Here is a 22,495-nt window from a genome sequence, read left to right on the forward strand (position 1 = left end):
CTCGTGTGATGTGGGCACCTAGTCTTATCTTGTTATATCACCTGTAGACCTCACAATTCCTGGTCTCTAATTTAATCTCTAAACTGTATCTCACTCATCCCAATCATGAACCTCTCTATCCAGAGGTCTTATGAGCTGCATTCTGGGGGTTGTGCACCTGTTGAGGAGAGCTGTTTTATATTGGGCAGTTCAGGACCTGGTATTGCAAGCTAGGGACTAGGTGCATAGCCACAAGCACTGTGCCGGGTTAGCAGCTGCCAGTGAGGGAAGAATGGGGACTTTCCATACCTTGATATTGCTTCTGAGTCCCAGCTGGTGTTCTAAGCTGGGAGTTTCCCCAACTAAAGATGGCACCAAAGGTGTCCCAAGATGGAGGCGGCTGCTTTCAGCAATGGGGTGTTGGGTCAGGTGCTGCCAGAGGTGACATTGAATGGTGTGTTCAGAGATGCAGCTCTGTGGCATGCAGTATTGTGGCTGCCAGCTTTCTCTGGACCCAGTGCAGTATCCCCAGGTGCAAACTCCCATATGTAGAGGACTATGGCAGTGGTTGCAGTGCCCCAAGATGGAGGCAACCAGGAGAACTTGATGTTGGTAGATGGGAGTCCGCACGGGAGTAGCAGCCAGAGTTCCTACACATGGGCTGCAAGTGGGTGTCCTACATGGAAGCAGCAGCCAGGATTCTTGCACAGTTGGGCAACTAGGAATCCTGCACAGGTGCTAATTCCGGTGGTCCTATTTGGGCATCTGGAGGTCCTACGTGGACGAGTGGACGAGAGTCCTGCGCTGATGCTGAGGCCTGGAGACCTGTACCATGGTGGCCGTGATTTCTGTGCAGGAGCAGCTGGGGTGGGGGGCAGCAGGGGGGTCCTCTAATCACTCTCAGAGAAGCAGTATTCCCACTATTGAATCCCAGAGGTCCTGGAGAGACACAGAATGCAGCCTCCCTCTAGCCCGCCATCTTGGATCTTCCCTATTAATTGTAAATTTACAAATCCAAAAAGTTAAACTAATATATATATAGTTTTACAGTGAACATAAATTTTAACCAGGAAAAAATTCTACAGACATAGGGAACCAAATGTATTTATTATACTTCTGCTTAATAAAAGCAAGGTAAATGCTACAGTCTCTGAAAAGATTTTATCATCACTGTTACATCTCTGTGAAATAATCTGTTACCTCTTCATTCTTTCCATGCTTTCTTCTTTCTTTCTACCTCCATGACTTTAAATCTAACCTCTGTGGTGATGATTCCCAAATCTCTATATCTAACTCTGGCTTGCCTATCTTATGCCTTCAGGTTGTTTGTCTCAATTTAGAAGTCCTAAAGATACATGAGTCCCAGCTTGTCTAAGGGCAAAATTATTTTTTCTATTCATACAATACCAGAATATACTTCATAATCCTTTTTAAGTTAATCACTGTTTATCAGGTTCCCCAGGCTAGATGCATTTAAGGAAGCTTTGGCAAACGTTTAACTTCTTAAATACATTCAGTTTTTCATACCTCTGCCATTTCCTCTGCTTTGAATTTTCTTTTACCTCTTTTTGGCCTGGAAAACTCCTGCGTATGCTTCAGGATACTGCTCCTGTAAGTCTTCCGTGACACTGTAAGCAGGTGCTTGTATACTGCAATGTGTTTGTGTGCCTGTGCATGTGTATACACAGCACAAACATTTTTTTTTTCATTTGTTTCTTGGTAAACTCTAAGCCTTTATAGGGCAGAGACTATTTTTCCTTTATTATTTCTCCTATCTTAAGCATACTACCTGTGTCCATTTATAGGAGAGAGGGATAGCATAAAATATCCATGTTTTAATTGTGCTACCCAGTGATAAATTTTACTAAATAAGCATGTCCACTTTTTTTCAAAATCAACTCAAGTGAACCTTTTTACATGGATATTAGTCTTTACTTTTACTAGTAATTCTTTGGATTTCAGGGAAGAAATTATTAAACAAGTTAACATTGAATATAAAGTTTTATAAATACATTTAAGATACATTACCTTTATTCATCACAAAGATAATCTAGTGGTATTTTATAATTAGTGATAATACAATGATTTGATTTTACCTCTTAATACATATGTGCTGTTTCAAAGTATATTTCCAGGTAAAAGTATTTTGGTGTAGTATAAATATAAATATTTAAACACATATATATGTATAAGTACTTCTCAGGTTTATATATAAATACAATGCTAAGTTTTTGGCTTTGCTTTTTTATTTTGCAGAACTTCTTGGTATACATGAGCAAGCAGCTATAGGATTCTTAACATTAATGGAAGCTTTAAGATATTGTAAGGTAAATTGATTTTTAATATATTTTGAAAGTGTTTTTTTCACATGTTCTCTGTTGTAGATAATATTTTTGTTCCTGTGATGGTACATTTTAACTTATTACTATGCCATTCTCTTCATTTTCTTTCTGATCTCCCAGTCTAAAGTGGCAAGGTGAAGGATGGTTAAGCTGACTGATCCTGAGATTCCTGTGAGAGGAATAGGCACAGAACTCAGAATAAAATAATATATAAAATATACAATATGACTTTGAATTTGAGGTGCCAAAATCTTAGAAGGAATCATTCTATCTAGGACCTCTGCCAAAGCCTAAGAATGATTCTTGGGGCTAATCTAGTTATTTCTAGATGTATTAAATTTACATAACTATTATTATAATATAGAGGTGCAATATAGGTTTAAAAACATTTTATGTATACATGGAACATTTGATCTCTAGGGATAAGTCATTCTGTTGAAATATGTAATTTCATTTGATTATGAATTAGAAAATATGCCTTGAATATTTATGTGTTAACAGGCATTGTAAATTTTTCATTTATTTGTTTTACTTTGCTATATTTCTTCCAGGTTGGTTCTTACTTGAAATCTCCAAAATTTCCTATTTGGATTGTTGGCAGTGAAACTCACCTCACCGTATTTTTTGCCAAGGTATACTTCTAGCAGGATTTTTTCTTTAAATATGACATCAGACAAACAGGTACTATAAGTCCATAAATTGTATTTTGTGCAATGTCAGTCTGTTTTCACTAATAAATAGAAGTTAAGAAGTTAATACTACAGAATGTATTACATTGTTCCAGTATTGGGATCATTTCAATAAAATTTGTCACTCACTAGTGTTATGGAAGAGTCACATTTTGGTTTGCTTTTTTTGGTAGGGAGGATAAAAAAAATCTCACATGATCTAAAAAAACTATATCTCCTTAGAAAATAATTTAAAAATCTGTTCAATGGTATTAAAGTCAAGTGTTCTTTAAAATAGAATATTTTCCACAGTTTTAATTTGTGCTTCATTATAGTTTTGAAATAAATGAAATGCATTTGTGTTTCAAAATGCTTATATAAAATTATTTTAAGTCTTAATCGTTGACTACATATAATATCTTTTCAAAACTGAGTGTTTAAGAGCTTTGGTCTTAACCTTCGTTTAAATTCCAGCTTGCCATTGCCACTTACTAACATTTTTTATCCTTTTTTCTATTTGTAATGTAGAGATTAATTAAAGTACCTTGCTCTTAATTGTCAGGCTCAAATATAAAACGTTTAGCAGTGCCTACTACAATTTAAATGCTCAGTAAAGCTTAGCTGTTTTCATTATTGTCATTTTCACAACAAAATTTAAACATCTCTGTTATCATAAGGTCGAATTATTAGTTTTTGAACTGAATGGGAAAATATAAAATTGATCCTTTGAAGGTTTTTAGTTCTAATGAATTTTTTGGATTCCTCCTTGAAATTTTTAGCAAGTATTTATCAATGTAAATTTACTTGTTTCTATGAATTGTATAAATTGTGCCAAAATCAGAATTGATAGACTGTTAAATTTTGTAGATATAATTTATTATTTATTCTCTTATTACTTTTATTGTGCTAGCAAAAGTTCAGTTAGCAAATTTAGAACAAGAAACATATTAAGTTTTCTTAAACTGGGAAAGTTATCATGTGCGACTCTTAATAAAAGTACAGGCCTTTTTTATTTGTTACTTTTAATCAGAAAATTTTTGCTTTTTACTTCCCTCCCAAAACAGGGAAGAAGAAGTTGAAAGCAAAATGTAAACTCCAGAAACAGAACATCTTCTAATTAGTGATGATTTCATTGTTAATATATTTCCAGAAAAGAAAAATTAATTTACATATGTAATTTTTTTTCAAATGAACTGTATTTATCTCCAACCCCACTCTTCAACATTAGGAAAATTAACAAATTATACCAAGCTGTATGTTATAAATGTAAAAGAAGATGAGATGAAACTATTTTAAATCTTACAATTGATATTTAAGGAATGATTTTGTCAAAAATAGATTTAGTGGAAAGTTAATGCACATATATATCAACTGAGCTCTATGAGTTTGCAGAATCTTGTATTTAAGCATCTGAGTTAGAACTGCTGACAGAGCAAAAAGAACAAATTATGCCTTCTTGATGAAACATACACTTTTTGCCTACTACTCCTTGTATTTATTGTTGTTTCCATACTCTTGGTTTATTGTGCCCCATTGGGTTTATCACATAGCATAGAGTTTCCAATTCCCACTGTCTTTTTGCATGTCCCATGGGGGATAGTGAGCCTTATCCAGGACAGGTCTTTCATTTATCCTATTTCTCATCCATAGATCCAAGCCACATGCAATAAAATATTTTATTAGGGATGTGTAATTCATAAGAGAAACACAGGTCTAGGCCTGACAAAACCTAACCCTTAGTGTATGACGGTCATTAAGGTCACACACAGGATATTTTAAATCAGTCTTCATTTATTTGCATCCCTGACACTCCATAGTCATGATAGGAAAGTGCACATATACAAAATAAGGTGATTATAGAAATTTTTTAAGTTTTAGAGTCTTCAAATTTTTAGATTTTCAATATTGTTATATCAAATTCCTCATCTATTATATAGAACTCTTGAGTTTTATACTAATTTTGTTTCAAGACTTACCTTTGTAGTCTCAGCACCTAGCACATAGTTTGGCTCATCAGATAGAGGATTCATTAGTTGAATGTATAAACCTTTTGCATGTATTTTCTACACTTGAGTTCCAGTGATATTGGTATCCCCTAACTATATCTTTTCATGACTTGTTTTGAAGCTTCTTAAAACTATAGGTACTTCCCTTTCAATGTATTTTAGAAACATCAAATTTGGATTGTTCAAATGTGTTATTTTAAAAAGAGTTGCAAGTAAAGATTTTTTTTTTCCTTTTGAAATACATTGACAAAGCTAGAAGTTCATTCAGTGATGAATGAGACTGATAATATATTTATTTGGTTCAATTTTAGGTATTTTTAACTATAAATTAGTGTTTATATATTCTTTGCCATATAGAAAACACTGGAAAGTTTGCTGTACTTGGAATTAATAACCACTGATTATTTAGTCATTCTTTAATATTTCTATATTTGAGCTATCACTTTTGCCCATTTGTTTTGTTTTTATTTTTGAGTTTTGATTTGGTTTTGGTAAATTTATTCATTCTGTGTTCCATTGCCTTAAACAATCTGTTTCTACCCCAGCAGTTTATTGTAGAAATTAATGTCTTTTTCTGAAAATTCTGTTAATGTGTTTGATTTAAATATTTTGTGTGTTGACTGTTCGAACTGGTTAAAATTAAGTTAAAAAAATTCTATACTTATAATTTTTAAGGCAATCTGTACTTTAGCATTATGAAATGCCAGTGAAAAACAGTGGAATTCTTAATGTGCTTCAGGTGATCACAGTTTCAACTGTCTTTAGGTATTCAGAAACTCATTTATCAAATTTTACTAGCATGTAAAGTACCTGGCATTATGCCAGGTATTGTTAATATAGTGATGAGCAAAAATAGGTGTGACTCTTGTTCTTATGAAGGTATGCATTCTAATTAAGGAGGCATTCAAATTTTCACACTTACAAAATTAGGTCTACAATGCTGTAAGAATCTCTTACTTTTGGAGGATTGGGATGTTTCCTTGAGGAATTGATATTTAAAATTAGCACTAAAGGCATAAGAACGATTAAACTGAGGAAAAAGGGAAAGCCATTCTCAATGGAGGAAATAGTTGGAGCAACAAATGCCTGCAGAAGGAAAGATTGTGGTGAGAACAAAAACTGGGAAGAACAGGAGCACTGAGAATTAGTGGTATGACGTGAGGCTGGAAAAATAGGCAACCATGTTACTCAACATCCTAAGAGTAATGGCAATCACTAGACTTGGTAAAAAATTGGGGGTGGGGGCTAGTTTTGTGGTAGGTAGGAAGGAAGGGAGTGGGATTAAATTTACATTTTGGTAAATTCACTCTGGTTAATTGTGGAACAGACATAATGAAGAGGATAAACCCTGTTCATATAAGATAGGGGAGAGCAAACAAGACTTGTCATATTTCAAGTTTAATGAAGAATAGAATTTGTCCAGGGTAGTTATGTAAAGAGGAATAAAGTCCATAAATTTGAGAGACTTATTCCCAAAGTAAAATGTCAACATTTGGTGATACATTGGATTTGGTCAATGAGGTGTAATTTTTAGGTTATAATTATTTTCACTGTTCTATATTCACATGATAGATTTTTGTAGAATGAAAGCTTTAAGTATTAGACCCTGATAAGTAGAAAGGGCAGGTGTTAATTTTCATCTTGAAAATTAAATTTAGACAAATAATGAGTAACATTAACTACATGTTAGAAGATAAAGCTCAAATTGATATTTCATCAAAGAATTAGTATCAGTTTGGTTTCTATTCATTTGGGTAATTTAAAAGTATTTACTTCAAGTCAATGACTTTCAAATATATGTGAATTGGAATTTGAAAATAATTTATATTGTGCCAAAGAATATAACTTCTAAATTTTCAAATATTCTTATGTAGGTAGTTTCATGGCTAGCACTAAAATATTTCCACGGTCAAGTGGTTGATGGCTTTGGCTCATTTTTCCAAATTGTGCAGATAAATCTGCATATTTTCCAAGTATATTGATATGTACAAGCAGAAGAAAGCTCTTACATTTGAAGAAAGTAAAAGTGTATTGTCCAACTTTTAAAATTCTAGAATTTTCTTTTCCATAAAGATAATCTCTCACATTCCAATTTCAGTTTTGCTTTGCAAATTATATTTATTTAAATCTGTTTAATATCTTTTTTACCTTATTTCCTTCTCCATCCTTCTCATTTCTAATCTACTTTCCTTTAGAAGTTGAATCTCTAACTTTCGGAATAATCCCAAATTTTCTTCCCCCTCCCTCCAGCTTTTTTCTCTCCCAAAAAAAGAATCCAGTTAAGTGTTCTCCATTGTTTGTTGTTTATCTTTTTTTAATGCAAAACTCGACCTCAAATTCTTGATGTTGATTTTTTTGAGCATTTATGTTTATTTATAGATAAACCATTGATCAAATTATAGTTATTTCAAAGGGGTGTTTGTCAAACAGTTAAAATTTCCTTTTAACAAAATGTTCTTTGTTTGATGTATTGTTTTCTGGTACATAGTGGAAAACTAAGATTTTAGGCCCTAGAATGCTGTGTGTTAAGCATTCAAGATATCCTTAAATTTATCATGGTACCTTTTGAAAATACCTATTCTAGTACTTATCACCATTTAATTTGTCACTATTTTAAAACTTCAATAACATTTAAATTTTCCTCTTAAATGTAATATGAGAAAGAATGGTTTAGAATACCCTACTTCTTTTGAAGACTTGATATAATATCCCTTGTACTATTCTCTGTGGAAGTAACTATTTGATATTCTCTTACTTGGTACATTTATCTTTTTTTTAATTTTTTTTTTTTTTAGTTGTAGTTGGACACAACACCTTTTTAAAATTATTTATTTATGTGATGCTGAGGACCAAACCCAGGGCTTTGCACATATTCTACTGCTGAGCCACGCCCCCAACACCGTGGTGCATTTCTCCTAAAATGACTTAGCTAGTGCCAATAAATTGTTTTTATTTTTAAGTAGTTTTATAAAAAGTAGGTGTACCATTTAAAAACCTTGATATGGGTCAAAATTGCTTTAATATGTTATTATCAAGCTTTAGAGTTTTTGCCTTAATAGTCATCATCTTAATTACATCATAAATGTTTGATTTTTACCTATGCCCTTTCACATATAAGAAGAAAAGAAAACTTATTTGCTCAGGGTTATAGGGCAAGGCAACTACAAACTTAAGATTATGTAAAAATGTGGATGTGTAACCGATGTGATTCTGCAACTTGTATTTGGGGCAAAAATGGGAGTTCATAACCCACTTGAATCAAATGTATGACAGACGATATGTCATGAGCTTTGTAATGTTTTGAATAACCAATAAAAAAATTTAAAAAAAAAGATAAAAATCAAGATTGACTTCTTAGAATGTTATCACTAATTTTACGAAGATAGGCCTCGCACTAAGGGTTAGGATTTAGAAATGAGAGAGTCCTTTGGCAATAGACAGAATTTTGGGCAGCCTGGCAAGCAATTAAGACATTTCCAGACAATAGAATAAGATTCATGGTGAGTTGGTTGGTGGAATCTCAATTAGGAAGACTAAGAGTAAATAAGAGACTACAGTTTGGGTTACCTTATTGAAATGGCCCCGTCAAATAGTCTCACAGTGAGGTTTTACAAGTCCTGCCCACATAGACAGCATTTTCTGGTTACTTTTAAGTATGAGCAGACCAAGGATCACCAGATTGATCTTACCAAACACTTAAGATTGATCCTAATAAAAATTGTGATATATAGCTGTGATGAACATGGTAGGAGGGATTTTAAGATTACTAAATACTCTTTGGTTATGAGAAATTAACACTGCATAGCTACAGTTTAGAAGTGGCTAGTTCTCCCAAAGTTTACATGCTATAATCTTGGTCCCCAGTATGTCAGTGGGGAGAGGAGGTGAAACCTTTAAGAGAAGGAGCCTGGTTGGAGGTAGTTAGGTCATTGGGGGCATCACTGTCAGCAAGACTGGGGTTATTTCTGACAGGAGTGAGTTGTTACAAAGCAAGGCCATATTGCCTCCTTGGCTCCTTCTGCATGCACTCCTCTACTATGTTGGGAGGCAGACAAGGGGCTCTTGTTAGAGACCAGACAAATGGACTCTGGCCCCAGAACTTCAAGCCAAATAAACTCCCATTCTTTGTAAAGTACCCAGACTCAGGTATTTTGTTTTACCAATGAAAAACAGGCTATTATGTTAAGCTAATGAACCAGGAAATAGTACTTAGTACTTATTATACCCTATATGGAAGGAAAATAGCTGAAGAACTAGCTTTTTTTATTTTACCTGATCAATTTAAACACTCATATAAATTGAATAGACCAGCTTTGTTTAATATTTATAAATAAACATTGTAAATCTATTACTCTTATGTTTAAGGTTTACTTTCATGGTTTGAACATGGATAAGAATTGTTTCCCTTCAGTGAAATAATCTCTCATCTATTTTGGCTTTCCCTTTTGAAATGAATGGTTTACTCTTAAAACTATTAGGAATTTTAATTATTTAAAAAGCACTAATTCATGATTTCAAATTTGAGTGCTGAACTCTTTACTTGACAGTTATCACTTCCTGTGTTAGAGGTCCAGTGGCCCAGAACTTAGCTTTCAATTTTATTAGAACCATTTCCTGACCTATCAAAAATCATTAAACACATTTATCAGATTGGAAAAGATTTTCACACGTCAGTTTTTTGAAAAGTTAACAATTAAATTTTATGAAAAGGTTATAAAACTTCTGGTTGATCATTTATTACCTAGTTCTATCTTTATGAAAATTTTTTCCCTAAAATTTTTAAATTGTCTTCCATATTTATAAATCATCTTTTCTACTTGGTGATATAAACAAAGAGATCTTTTGATCATCTAAACATTAGCCTCTGTGAAACAACAAGACTGATACTGTACTCCTCAACACAGTATCTTAAGGAGTTGGCTTATGAGTAATGCATACAAGCTATCCTTTGTAAATGGGAGTTTTATAGCTAGCACTGAGGGGGAAATATCACAGAAATCTAACTATAGGAACCTTATAGGGAGTGTAAAGTCATCAAGCTGGAAAGTTCCCACAGAACCTTCTAATAAGAGGATGTGGAAAGGTGAAAGGCAGTTAAGTAAATGGACCTCTTCAAAGAAGGAAATTTAATTCCTATTAGGTAGGATAGAAAACTTTCCAGGCAGATCATCTGAGCTATGGAAAAACAAAATCTTTAGATCTATAATATGGAGTGGGAATGTATACTCCGGGCATGGGTCTTAAGAAATCATATTTTTACTGAGATTAGTTGAGAACTTGCAAACCTATTGCAAGGGTAAAAAATGTATTTTGTAAAGGAGGTGCTTAATTTAGAACCTATTCTTGTACTTATTTTTCTTTGTGAATTGTTTTTCCTAAATTTCAAATGATAAAACCAGTTCTTATATAAGAAGATTGTGTAATGTACATCTTCTGATACATTTTATTTCTGTTTTTAGGAATCAAGTCTGGTCTTGAATACATATTTATATACTTTAAAGGATTGTTGAATATTTGCCTTCTTTTTCTTCCATCATTTTCCCTTTTGATTCTTTGAGTTTCTTGGTATTTGGGCTTTAAGAATAAATTATTTGGGCCATTTTCTTAGTTTTTTCTTCAAGAACTAATTATGAAATTTGTGAGGCATAATTATGAAATTGGAATTATGAAATTCAAGATGAGGTACATTAATATTAGAATGATATGAGTAAAGGGGTAGACGAAATGTCTTTTTATCCATTTGAATCTCAATCTGGGATGACAGCTGCTGATCCAATATAAAAAATAGTTGACACATACCTATAACACCTAGTTTTATCTTTAGAAGTTCAGTGATTAATTCCCTTGATGATCCATTTCAGACTTTCTTTTGAAGTTGGGAGATGAGTTTGACATCCCTTTTTTGTTCTCTTTTATGGACTCTGTGTATACATAACATTACCTTTGACTTTTCCTATAATAAAGCAGTTTTCAGGTGAGAACATTTACGTATTAATGTGAAAACATATTAACATTTTTTTCTTTTTTTTCATATTAACATTTAAACACAAAATGTATAGAGAAGCAATTTAATGTGAAGGAGAAACAAAACATTTACCTCTTTCTCTTGGAGCTGACAGTGTTCTCACAGTGGTATCTGTTATGGGAGTCTAAATAGAATTCTCTACCAAACAAGCTGCTTTGTGTTTTACTCTTTGATGTATATTAGGAAGATTATTACAATTAAATATTGGGCCCTTTTTGCTAGATGTTTAAAAACCGCATAGTTCTGCTTTAACATTTCTGCATTTCTCTACTTAAACAGTTTTCTCTAAATAAGCAGTTCTAAGGAAAAGAAGCAAAATGATGCTTTTTATAGCTTTTACTGCTTACCACCATTAAAAAAATATTGGTTAAAATTCATGAGAATTGAAATACTTAATTCACAGACATTTCTAACAGTTTTCTCCATATTTTAATGCATTTCATCATCCCATCCATTTGTCGTAAGTAAATTTTAAAGTTTGTATATATGTTTAGATTCTGTCTTACTACTACAGAAAGGAAATGGATTTAAGAGACTAAAGTATTTTTTGTAATAACTCCTGTGATTTTTAGTACCTATTGTCTAAAGTCAAAATAACAAAGACACCAAAGTTAATTTTCTCCCTGAAATACTTGAAAAGTTTGGGTAGAACTCTACACAGACTAATTGTTTCATTGTTAAAAACATGAATTTTTAATCAAACTTTTTCCTACCTGCTTTGCATACTTTGGGGCATCAGCAATTTGGGGTTATGTTAATGTGCTGTACCATCCTAGTACTAAAATTTTTTATTTTTAATTATTTTGAACAGAAATCTCTCCAAATATAAATGTTCTTGCCTCCTTAAACAAAGTCAACATTAATTGTATGTAATATTTCTTTGCTCCACTCTGAATGTCCTCATGCTGCTACATTTGTATATTTGGTATTGGGGTATTTTCTACATCATTTCCTTTTAGTTACTTCTTGATCATGTCAGTGATATTGGAAGAGAGCTCTTCTCCTGAGAATTTGTTTATTTTTGTTACAATATAATACAAGTAATTGTCTAAAGAAGATAAACTATTATTAATAGAAGGGCCTAACTGTGTAAAATGTATAAATTCTATGAGATTTCATCAATACTATGGATCAGTGTTCATAAGTCAACACCTCTAGCTGTGTCCATAATTGGGGGGTGGGGGTGTGTGGAATTGTAGCCAATAGAATTGATAGCAGATTAGGGCAAAATCTTAGGTATTTCATTGTATGACCATCACTAAATCTTAATAAGTTTGATTTGTTGTTGTTGTTGTTGTTGTTTGTTACCCTCTGCCTAGAATGTGATTATAAATTCCTGCTTGGCACTCATGGTCTAACTTGGAAATACTTTTGCATTATGGTTGTCATTTCTTCTACTTCTTTGTTCCTATTTTTCCCATGACGTACCTTCTTGTGACAGAGAGCACCTGATTTGTTTTTCCACATTACCTAATATAGCAAACATTTGGCATTGTATTAAATACTATTGAAATGTAAGGATTAATAATATCTTTTAATCATTTACTGAGTGTTGTCTGTTGGGAATTATGCTAAGTATCTTACTTGCATTTGTGTTTCACTATTTGATCTAAACAAGCTCTAAAGTACCATTTTCATCTATATTTTATAATCTGTGGCCAATTAAAAAATGTCATCTCCAAGTCATGAACAAATTATAGGAAAACGAAATCAAATCATTTTGCTATAGAGAGGTGGATGCAGATGAATTGACACTTGAATGAAAGACATGGTAAGTTTTAGAATTATATGAAAGGTCAGCTGTATTCTAGGTTTGGAAAAAGAGATGTGTGTGAAACATCATACTATTTTTGGAGAGTAGCAATTGATTTTATAGTTAAGCCATCCTATTGCTAGAAGATATTAGGATGGAGTCAGAGACTGGGGATTCAGATATCAGACTAGCTTACATAATCAAATTTATTCCCAAATCATCTTCACATTATATTAATGTTTATCTTGAGATAAAAGACAAAAAACATGAATATCCAAAGCATGAATGCAGTGCAAATTCATTAAAGTAGAGCAGATCTCTTAATAAGCAATAAATTTCTCTCAAACTATGATGAAATGTTGATTACTGTGATTGTTTTTCAGTCATTGAAACCTTGTTTAAAATATTAGGGGGAAAGAATTGCTTGGGGGAGGGATGGAGAACATCTCTTTCTTTTCATTCATACTAATCCAGGCCTAGCTAGGATATATTATTGGTATTGAGTAGATTCAGTTTCATTAATCTCCGTAGGCATTCATTTCCATATTGTAACACATGAAGTCTGCATATGTTGAGGTTCCCTTATTTGTAGCTTTTGTTAAAATTGGTCATTGAATAGCATGAGGTAGGAGAAAGAGGAAGAAGCAGATCAGGTGTGCATAGGAAGAGCAAACATTTATGTGATACAAGCAGTATCAAAGCCCATCCAGAACATCAGGTTTTAATTCTTTTGCTTTAGTTAGCAGACAACTCTAAAATTTCAGTGGTTTCCACAGTGGCATTAAAGAAGAGGTCAACAAGAGCTGTCTATCCTCCAGGAAGGAGGAATATTTGACTACTGACAGGACAGTGTTTAGAAATGCCTACTGGGGGTGATAAAAGGAATTTAACTAAGTCTCTTATTTATATTTAAATTCTCTACATCATAACCCCCCCCCCACTTTTTTTTTTTTTTTTTTTTTTTTTGCCTGAACTGGAACTACAACTCCCTCTGCACATCACCCCAAACACATACCCCGAAGTTTATTTCTCTCATCTACACATTGACTGAGGTGTGCTCTGTGTGCTTCCTTTACTGTAAGATGTGGCTTGAAGGAACATGCAGCACTCCTGACAGAAGGGTGAGAATGGGACTTCCACAAAACTTGACAGAACTCTTATAGCTTCTGTTGGAGCTAACATAATGGCACTTCTAGGTGCATGTCTCTGGCCCAAACAAGTCACCTGGCCAAAGATGATATCACTGCAGCAAGAGAGTTCACCCTTCCCATAGAAAGGGACTTCAGGATCTCAGCAATAAACAGTGAAGCAGTGATATTTAAGGAAGGGGAGGAGCAATTAATTGGAAACAATAATGTCATCTACCACAGTAGATTATTTTGTGTCCTGGTGACTTAAGAGGGTTTAATTCTGATGATCCAAAGAGTCTTTACTTAGAAATAAAGAGAAACTTTTTCAGATTTAGTATGCCTTTTACCTTTTTGTTTGTATAACACTAACTTCTGCCATCTGTAAAAGTCATTTTTCTTTAATTATGTTGGATATTCATATGCTCAAATTAGCCTTTTCACTACTGTATTTCATTAAGAAAACAGGTGACATCTCTTAAATGGTGTTTATATAAATGATAGTAAACAGTGATTTGAAAGACTATTTTCCCAGAGATGTTCATAATAGCATCCTAGATGCATAGGAGAGTAGTCACAAAGTAGACACTTGAGGCATTAGTTGTCCTGTGGCAGAAATCAGTTGAGAAGAGATTAAGGATTTTCAAAGTAAGCTGTGTAGTCACGATAGTGGGAGAAAAGGCCCTCTCATTAATAACTGTAATGAGTATAATATAAGAGTAGCTCATATCCATCAGACATTCCTTCTACTGCCTTATTTCCACTGTATATTTAGAGTGTTTTTCTGGATAAAGATCTTCAAAGTGTTTTTCATTGTCGCCTGCCCTGATGACTTTACTGATACAACATAAATTGTAGTCTGCTATGGAGATGGCCTGGGGCTTTTGTACATTTTGGAAAATAATGGAAAAAGTAATTCTGTCCTCTACGTTCAAATGATATTTTGAGAATATTTGATAAGTGGCTTATAAAAATGATGGGAATAAATTCTAAGTATAGTTGGTGGGCAAAAAGTTGGTATTAAGCAGAAGTGATTATAAAGTAAAAGTTTACTTAAAGGTAAATTATACACCAATTCGCTTGTTTTTTGAAGAGGCTTTTAGCACTATAAAAAGTCTGCAAGCTAAAATGTCATTTATTTATATGTTTTATATGCCTGAAGTTAGGTTAGGCTTTTGGAGGTTCTTTAATTACTCATGACAGCAAATTGTTCTTGATAATAGTGAAAAGTATAATGAATAAACTTTAAAGATCTTTTCATTAATAATCTACTTATATCTAGCTAACATAGTCCTTATGTTTCACTACATGTTCAAAAGGATAGCTAGTGTTACACATTTTCAAAGGTTTATGGTGATCAGTGAATAATTATCTTGATAGTACAGAGAACTACATGAAAAAAGGATACTTCATTCACAATTGTAGGATATAAGATAGTCCCATTATGCCTTGGATTTAGCCCTCCTTCTCTGGCACTTTACCAATTAAAGGTGGGTGAGGTTAGATAATGTGTAAAGCCTTAATTTTTAGCAATCCCTTTTGAACAATAAACTGGCCATATAGAAAGTGTTTACCCTAACATTCCTCTGACCAAAGCATCTAATTTTTATCAGACTAATATAGAGAATTGCTTTTAGGATAAAAATAATTTTGATTGTGAGTCAGCTTATATAGCTAAGAGCAGGCAGTATTTAAATATTTATCTCTTAAGTTTTGGATGTTTTTCTATTGATTGTAAATAAAAGTTTAGATGCTTTACTTATTAAAATTTTCTTCTAAATGGAACCAGGGATGAAAGTTACTACTGACTTTAGTAATTTAGAATTACAGTTTTGGAATCTTAATTATAATCAGTGGCTAATTTAAGCAGAATAAAGGATTAGTGTGCATTTTTTTGAACTTCATATTAGGTAATAAGAAAATTATCTAATTTAAAAATTTTTTAAAGATAATTTTAAAAATATTCATGAAAACATAGCGGCATGTTTTTTTTTTTTTTTCATGTGTTAAACTGTGATCTTAAGTGCATCAACTGAGTCTACCATTTAATAAGCTTGACTGTTAAAAATAAAATTTAAGGCTGCATGGGTAGATTAGGAAATCTAAAGCTGTTACTATATTAAGTTTTAGAAATGGAAAATCTGAGGAGTAGAATATTCTTCATATTCTTCACATTTACATAGGTATTACATGAAAGTTTTATTTCACTTTGTCCTTTGTAATTAATTCTTTTATGTACCATAAGAAAAATATGGGAGCTAAAATACCTCTCCAAAATATTTTGCTTTAGCATTGTAAAACACACTGGATTAAATGAAATTCTGTATTTCTGTTCACACTTGCACAATAAATCACTACATTTATTATTAGTGTATTACAAAATTTGCAACATGGATCATTCTACAAATCTTTGTATTAGGAAGCTTGTTCACAGATGTTTAAATTAATTGGTAAAAATTTTTTACAAATAAATTGGTAAAAATTAGTGCTGCAATTTATATTAAATAAAAACTTAAAATTTCAGTATGAAACACTTTAGTGGAATAGAGGGTGGTCTTATAAATTCTGATTTCATCAGTAAACATTTAATTATATAAACAAACTTATTACTGAGACCATTTTCTATAGTAATCTAGAAGGCATTGTAAACACTCAAAATAAGCAAGCCAGGCTCACTTTGGAAGACTTGTGGGTGAGAACTTTTGGAATATTTTCGTTAGCATTTACTGTTATCCCTTCCACCCTCCCTTCTTCTCCCTTCGGATATTAACCACATCTTAAAATAAGTGGTACGATTAAGAAGAGTTAATTCTCTCCCTTGTTTTTTTTTTTTTTTTTTAAAGGTAGCAGAATACAACAGTTACTAATATGGCATTATGTAAAAATGTGGATGTATAACCGATGTGATTCTGCAATCTGTATACAGGGTAAAAATGAGAGTTCATAACCCACTTGAATCTAAAGTATGAAATATGATATGTCAAGAGCTATGTAATGTTTTGAACAACCAATAATTTTTTTTTTTTTAAAAAGGAGAGTTAATTCCCAAGGAGTTTATCAAATTGCCTGTTAATTCCTAAGGAATTTAACAAATTGGCCTATCACTGAGGTCAACAGAACAAAACATGATTTTTCAATTCTTCAAGACAAAATTTGCTTTATTTGAAACACTTACATTTGGTGTTTTTATTTTATGGGATTTGGCCAGTACAATTGGGATGTTTTGGAAGGAAAAGGGGAGTTTCTGTTAGGTTGGTAACATATGGTTTCATAGTTGTTACCCACTTATGGAATTTTGAGATACTTGTTTCACATATCACAGTGTGCCATGCACGAAGATAACTGCATTTGTTGTACATGGATGTTTAACCATTACCTCGAAACTCTGATTCATTCTTCCATCAGAACTGATTTCCCTTTCTAGCTGCTGCTCCTTTTCTTTTCAGTTCCTATCAGTCCTCTTCTCTTCCAGTTTCCCCACCTTCCTACCTTTCACAGTTCTGTTCTTTCTACCTAGAATTCCCTACGTTGTTTCTTCTTTCTGACAATAGCCAGTATCATCTTTACAAAGAAGATATTTTGTCTCTTGAGGATGATTAAGACATATTTACACCCCAATATCTGTAGAATAAAAGGAAGCATGTTTAACACTTAACAAATGTTATAATTCAGCAAACTTTGGCTCTAAGATCAAATCAATCCACTACCTATTTTTGTAAAATGATGTTTTATTGGAACACAGCCACAGTCATTTTTTTTGCTGCTGAGTTTTTTTTTTTCTTTTTTACATAGTCACAACTAGAGGCAATAGATATATAGTGCACTTTTCATTAGAATTCATTTTAATTAATTCCATTCTAGATTAGCAAAACATATATATTTTTTTAAATTTGTAACCTTTGGAACTTAGACACAAAGTATCAGGCAGTTCTCTTAAGTCCATCTTCCACTCCTGCATTTTCTGAAGCCTTTAATGCCAAAGTATTTGATATAAACTTTTATGTGTGGCTAAAAATGTGGAATCTTCCTGGCTTCTCTCAACTTTTCCCAAAACATCACTTTGTAGGAATATTGAAGAAATGCTTTGATAATACTGTCCACCATCTCATCCCCCTAAAAGGTGTTTTGTTTTACTTATATTCTGAGAGTGTTTTATTGTTTATTATAAGTTGACATCTTATATGAATTCCTGGGATACAAAGTAATGCAATGTGGACTACAATGTGGAATCATTAAATCACATTAATTAATGATCTGTCACCTCAAATACTTAACTTTTTTAGTGAAAACATTTGAAATTAACCTTCTTAGCAATTGTGAAATGAACAGTATTTATTATCTGTATTCACCATGCTATGTAATAGAAGTTTTTTTAAAAAAATTACTCAGGCCTGTAATGTTTATCCCCTTTGACATTATGCCCCCATTTCTTCCACTTCTATAACCACCACTCTACTCTCTGCTTCTGTGAATTCAGTTTTTAGAGTTCGTATATGTGAGGACAAAAAATATTTCTTTCTATGTCTGACTTATTTCACTTAGCATAATGTTCTCCAGTTCTTTCCATGTTGTTATAAATAATAATTTTCTTTAAAACTAAGTAGTATTCCATTGTCTCTATATAATACATTTATGCATTCATCTGTTGAGGAACATTTATCTTAATTCTATAACTTGGCTATTATGAATAGTGAATCAAAGAACATGGGAATGCACACATCTCTTTGATTTCAGATCTTTTGGGTAAGTACCCAGAAGTGATATTGCTGGATCTTATGTTAATTCTCTCTCTTTTTTTTTTTTTTTTTTGGTGCTGGGGATAGAACCCAGGGCCTTCTTGTGCATGCAAGGCAAGCACTCTGTCAACCTGAGCTATATTCCCAGCCTGTTGTTCTATTTTAATTTTTCAAGGAACCTACGTGTAGTTTTCCAGAATGGTTATGCTAATTTACATTTATTCCCAATAATATAAAGGGGTTTCCTTTTCTTTGTTTACTCATCAACCCTTGTTATCTTTCATCTTTTTATAAAAGCCATTGTGGGGCTAGGCTTGTGGCTCAGCAGTAGAGCACTCGCCTAGCACGTGCAAGGCCCTGGGTTCGATCCTCAGACCACATAAAAATAAGTAAATAAAATAAAGGTATTGTATACAACTACAACTAAAAAACAAATATTTTTAAACAAAAGCCATTGTGACAGATGTGAAATATTATCTCATGTGGTTACAATTTGCATTCCCCTAATGAATAGTGATATTGAGTATTTTTTTTCATATGTATGCTGTCCATTTGTCTGACTTCTTTTAAGAAATATTTATTCAGATACCTTTACCATTTTTAATTGAGTTTTCGTTTTCTTCTGAGTTTTTTGAGCTCCTTATATACTTACATTTGGATAGTAATCCTTTAGCAGATGTATAGTTTGTAAATATTTTCTCCTGATTTGTAGGTTGTCTTTATACAGTTTCCTTTGCTGTTTAGAAGGTTTTCAATTTGATGTAATTCTATTTTTCTGGTTTTGTTGCATGTGCTTTTAGGATCAAATCCAAAATAATCATTGCCCAGACCAATGTCATTGCTAGTTTTCCTCTAGTAGTTTTACAGTCTTTGGTCTTACATTTAAGTTTTCTTTCATTTTGTATATGGGATGAGGTAAGCTTCTAATTTTGTCCTTCTACATGAGGAAATCCAGTTTTCTAAATACCCATTCATTAAGACCTCCCTTTTGACATGGGAGGGTTAATTTCTGGGCTCTCCATTCTGTTCCATTGGTCAATGGGTTTTGTTTTTGTTGTTTGTTTCTTTGCCAATAAGATGGTGCTTTAATTGCAATAGCTTTGTAATACATTTTAAAAACAGATAGTGTCTGGCTTTGTTCTTTTTGTTCATGGTTGCATTGGCTATGTGGGATCTCATGTTCTATATGAATTTTAGGAATAAGATTTTTCTATTTCTATGAAAATGGGGTTACAATTTTAATCAGGATTGCACTGAATCTGTATATCACTTTGGGTGATATGAACATTTTAACAGTGCTAATTCTTCCAATTCATGGTCCTAAGAGACTATTATGAACAATTATACACCAACAAATTGAATAATCTAGAAAAAATGGATTTCCTAGATAAATACAACTGTCAAGACTGAATCATGAAAAAATAGAAAATCAGACCAATAACACATGAGGAGATTGAATCAGTAAAAAAATCTTGCATCAAATGAAAACTTGACACCTGTTGGCATCACAGCTGAATTATACTAAGCATTTAAAGAACAACTAATACCATTCCTTCTCATATTCTTTCAGAAAATCGAAAAGGAGGAAATCTTCCAAGCTCTTTTATGAGAACAGCATTACCCTAATACAAAACCAAACAAGGATATTACAAGAAATGAAAATTATAGGCCACTATCCTTATAAATATACATGTAAAAATTTTCAGCAAAATTTAGCAAACACATGGGAAGGATAAATCACTGAGACCAAGTAGGATTTATCCATGAGACACAAGGATGGTTCAACATATATAAATTAATAAATATGTCACATTAACAGAATGAAGGACAGAAGCTATATAATCATCTCAGTAGATGCAGAAGAAAAAAAAAAAGCATTTTACATTATTCAGCATCAATTCATGATAGAACTCACCAAATTAGGCATAGAAGGAATTTACCTCAGTAAAGATTGCATATAAGAAGCCCATGACTTCTCAACAGGGAAAACTAAAAAGTCTTTCCTGTAAGGTTTGGAAGAAGACAAGGACATCCATGCTCAGTTTTATTCAACAAGGTATTGAGAGTCCTTGCCACAGCAGATTGGCTAGAAAAGAATTAAAAGGCATTCAGCTGAAGGAAAAATTATAATTGTCAGTGTGCTGATAGCGTGATTTTATATATAAAACTAAAGTCTGAATGTTTTCTCTGATTAGTGGATGCTGATCTACAATGGGCGGGGGGGTAGTGTATGGAAAGAATGGAGGAACTTTGGGTAGGGAGGCGTTATAAGAATAGGAAAGATGGTGGAATGAGATGGACATCATTACTCTAGGTACACGTATGATTGCACGAATTTTGCGTCTCTATCCCATGTACAACCAGAAAATTGAAATGTTGCACTCCATTTGTGTATGATGAATGGAAATGCATTCTGCTGTCATGTACAACTAAGTAGAACAAATAAAAAATTTTAAAAATATATAATACCCTACAGATTCTATTAAAAACTGCTAAAATTAGTGAATACATACAGTTAATTTGCAGGATACAAAAACCTATACACAAAAATCAGTATTTCTATACACTAACAACAAACTGAAAAAAAAAAAAATCAAGAGTGCTTCCATTCACAATAATTACCCCAAAAAAACATTTAGAAATAATAAAAAGACCTGTACACTGGAAATTATAAAACATCGATAAAAGAAATTGAAGATTCAAATAAATGGAAAAATATCCTATATTCATGGATTAGAAGAATTAATACTGTTTTGTTTTTAACTAAGGGGAAAAAACATTTTTTTCTTCTATTTACATTGTAGTTTTAAGTAATACTTATAAATTCTAAATAATATTTTAAAATTCATTTGAGATCTTTTCTCATCATTTATTTGAAAAAAAAAAAAGGTTGAAGTGGAACAATTGTGAATAGAAAGAATGACTATATCTTTATCCCCTGCCCTATAAATTTCCCCTTTGCATAAAATTTGGTCTGCTTTTGAGCCAGAAGTTCAGTTGTAGTGTTCATCTTCAAATTTCAACAGTTTTCTCTAAAGGGAATATTGAAAAAGAAAGTAATAGGGGTATAACAAGTAACTTAAAAATTATTCTAGAGTAGATGTAGAAATTTTTACAACTAAGGTTTGAAATTAATAAGGGAACTGAAGAAGGATTGCTTCCTAAATCTGAGAGTTGAAACTACTAGCTGTGGCCCAAAGTTACTGAGCAAAGGCTATATTTGTGATGCATTAGAAAAAAAGAAGATTTTAAGAAATATTGTTTGGAAATAGGTTAATAATCAAACATTAATTCAAGAGTATGGTGACACATACCAGAATTATAAAAGCATTCTTCCTTTGACCCAGCAATCTCACTTTATTGATACCTTTTAGTGCAACTACAAAATATATGAAATTACATGTTCTTATTTATTTGGTGCATTGTTTATAATAGCTGAAGATTAAACACAATTGAAGCATCCAGCAATAAAGGAAATCTGAAAGGCATTGAAAGTTATACCAAAAGTAAACTTGTCCCTCAACGTGTGTATTATCAGTAAAATAACATTGAAAATGCAGGAAAGGGGATAGCAACAAGTTTCTATCAAGAGCTGGTAAATGGGAAACAATATACATTACCAAATTTTATAAATGCCAAAAAATCTTTTACTGGAATACATAAGAATATGCAAAGCTTGCATAATTTGCCTTGTTTTGATTTCTATTTCTAATTTTTCATAAAAACCAAATGTGCTACTAAGATTCTCAGGAACCTAGTCCTCATGGTCAGGTAAGAATTACTGTAATTCTTAGTTTGTTCATTTGTCTGTGAACAGAATAAAATTTGATCTGCTGTTGAGCTTCTCCTCAATCAGGAG

At 32.5% G+C, this 22,495-nt stretch overlaps 1 protein-coding gene across 5 annotated transcripts in view; it reads left to right on the plus strand.

The window, feature by feature from the left end:
- The window catches only part of Mindy3 (MINDY lysine 48 deubiquitinase 3), a 78,547-nt gene that overhangs the window by 42,198 nt on the left and 13,854 nt on the right, over positions 1 to 22,495 (plus strand). For all 5 annotated transcript variants that reach the window (XM_027928626.2, XM_071599865.1, XM_071599867.1 and 2 more), the window contains 2 exons: positions 2,236 to 2,306; positions 2,873 to 2,953. In XM_027928626.2, coding sequence (XP_027784427.1) covers positions 2,236 to 2,306; positions 2,873 to 2,953 — 152 coding nt within the window. The remainder of the gene's footprint in view (positions 1 to 2,235; positions 2,307 to 2,872; positions 2,954 to 22,495) is intronic.

The sequence above is a fragment of the Marmota flaviventris genome, chromosome 12 (genome assembly GCF_047511675.1).
Source record: "Marmota flaviventris isolate mMarFla1 chromosome 12, mMarFla1.hap1, whole genome shotgun sequence".
In the NCBI taxonomy this organism is placed as follows: domain Eukaryota; kingdom Metazoa; phylum Chordata; class Mammalia; order Rodentia; family Sciuridae; genus Marmota; species Marmota flaviventris.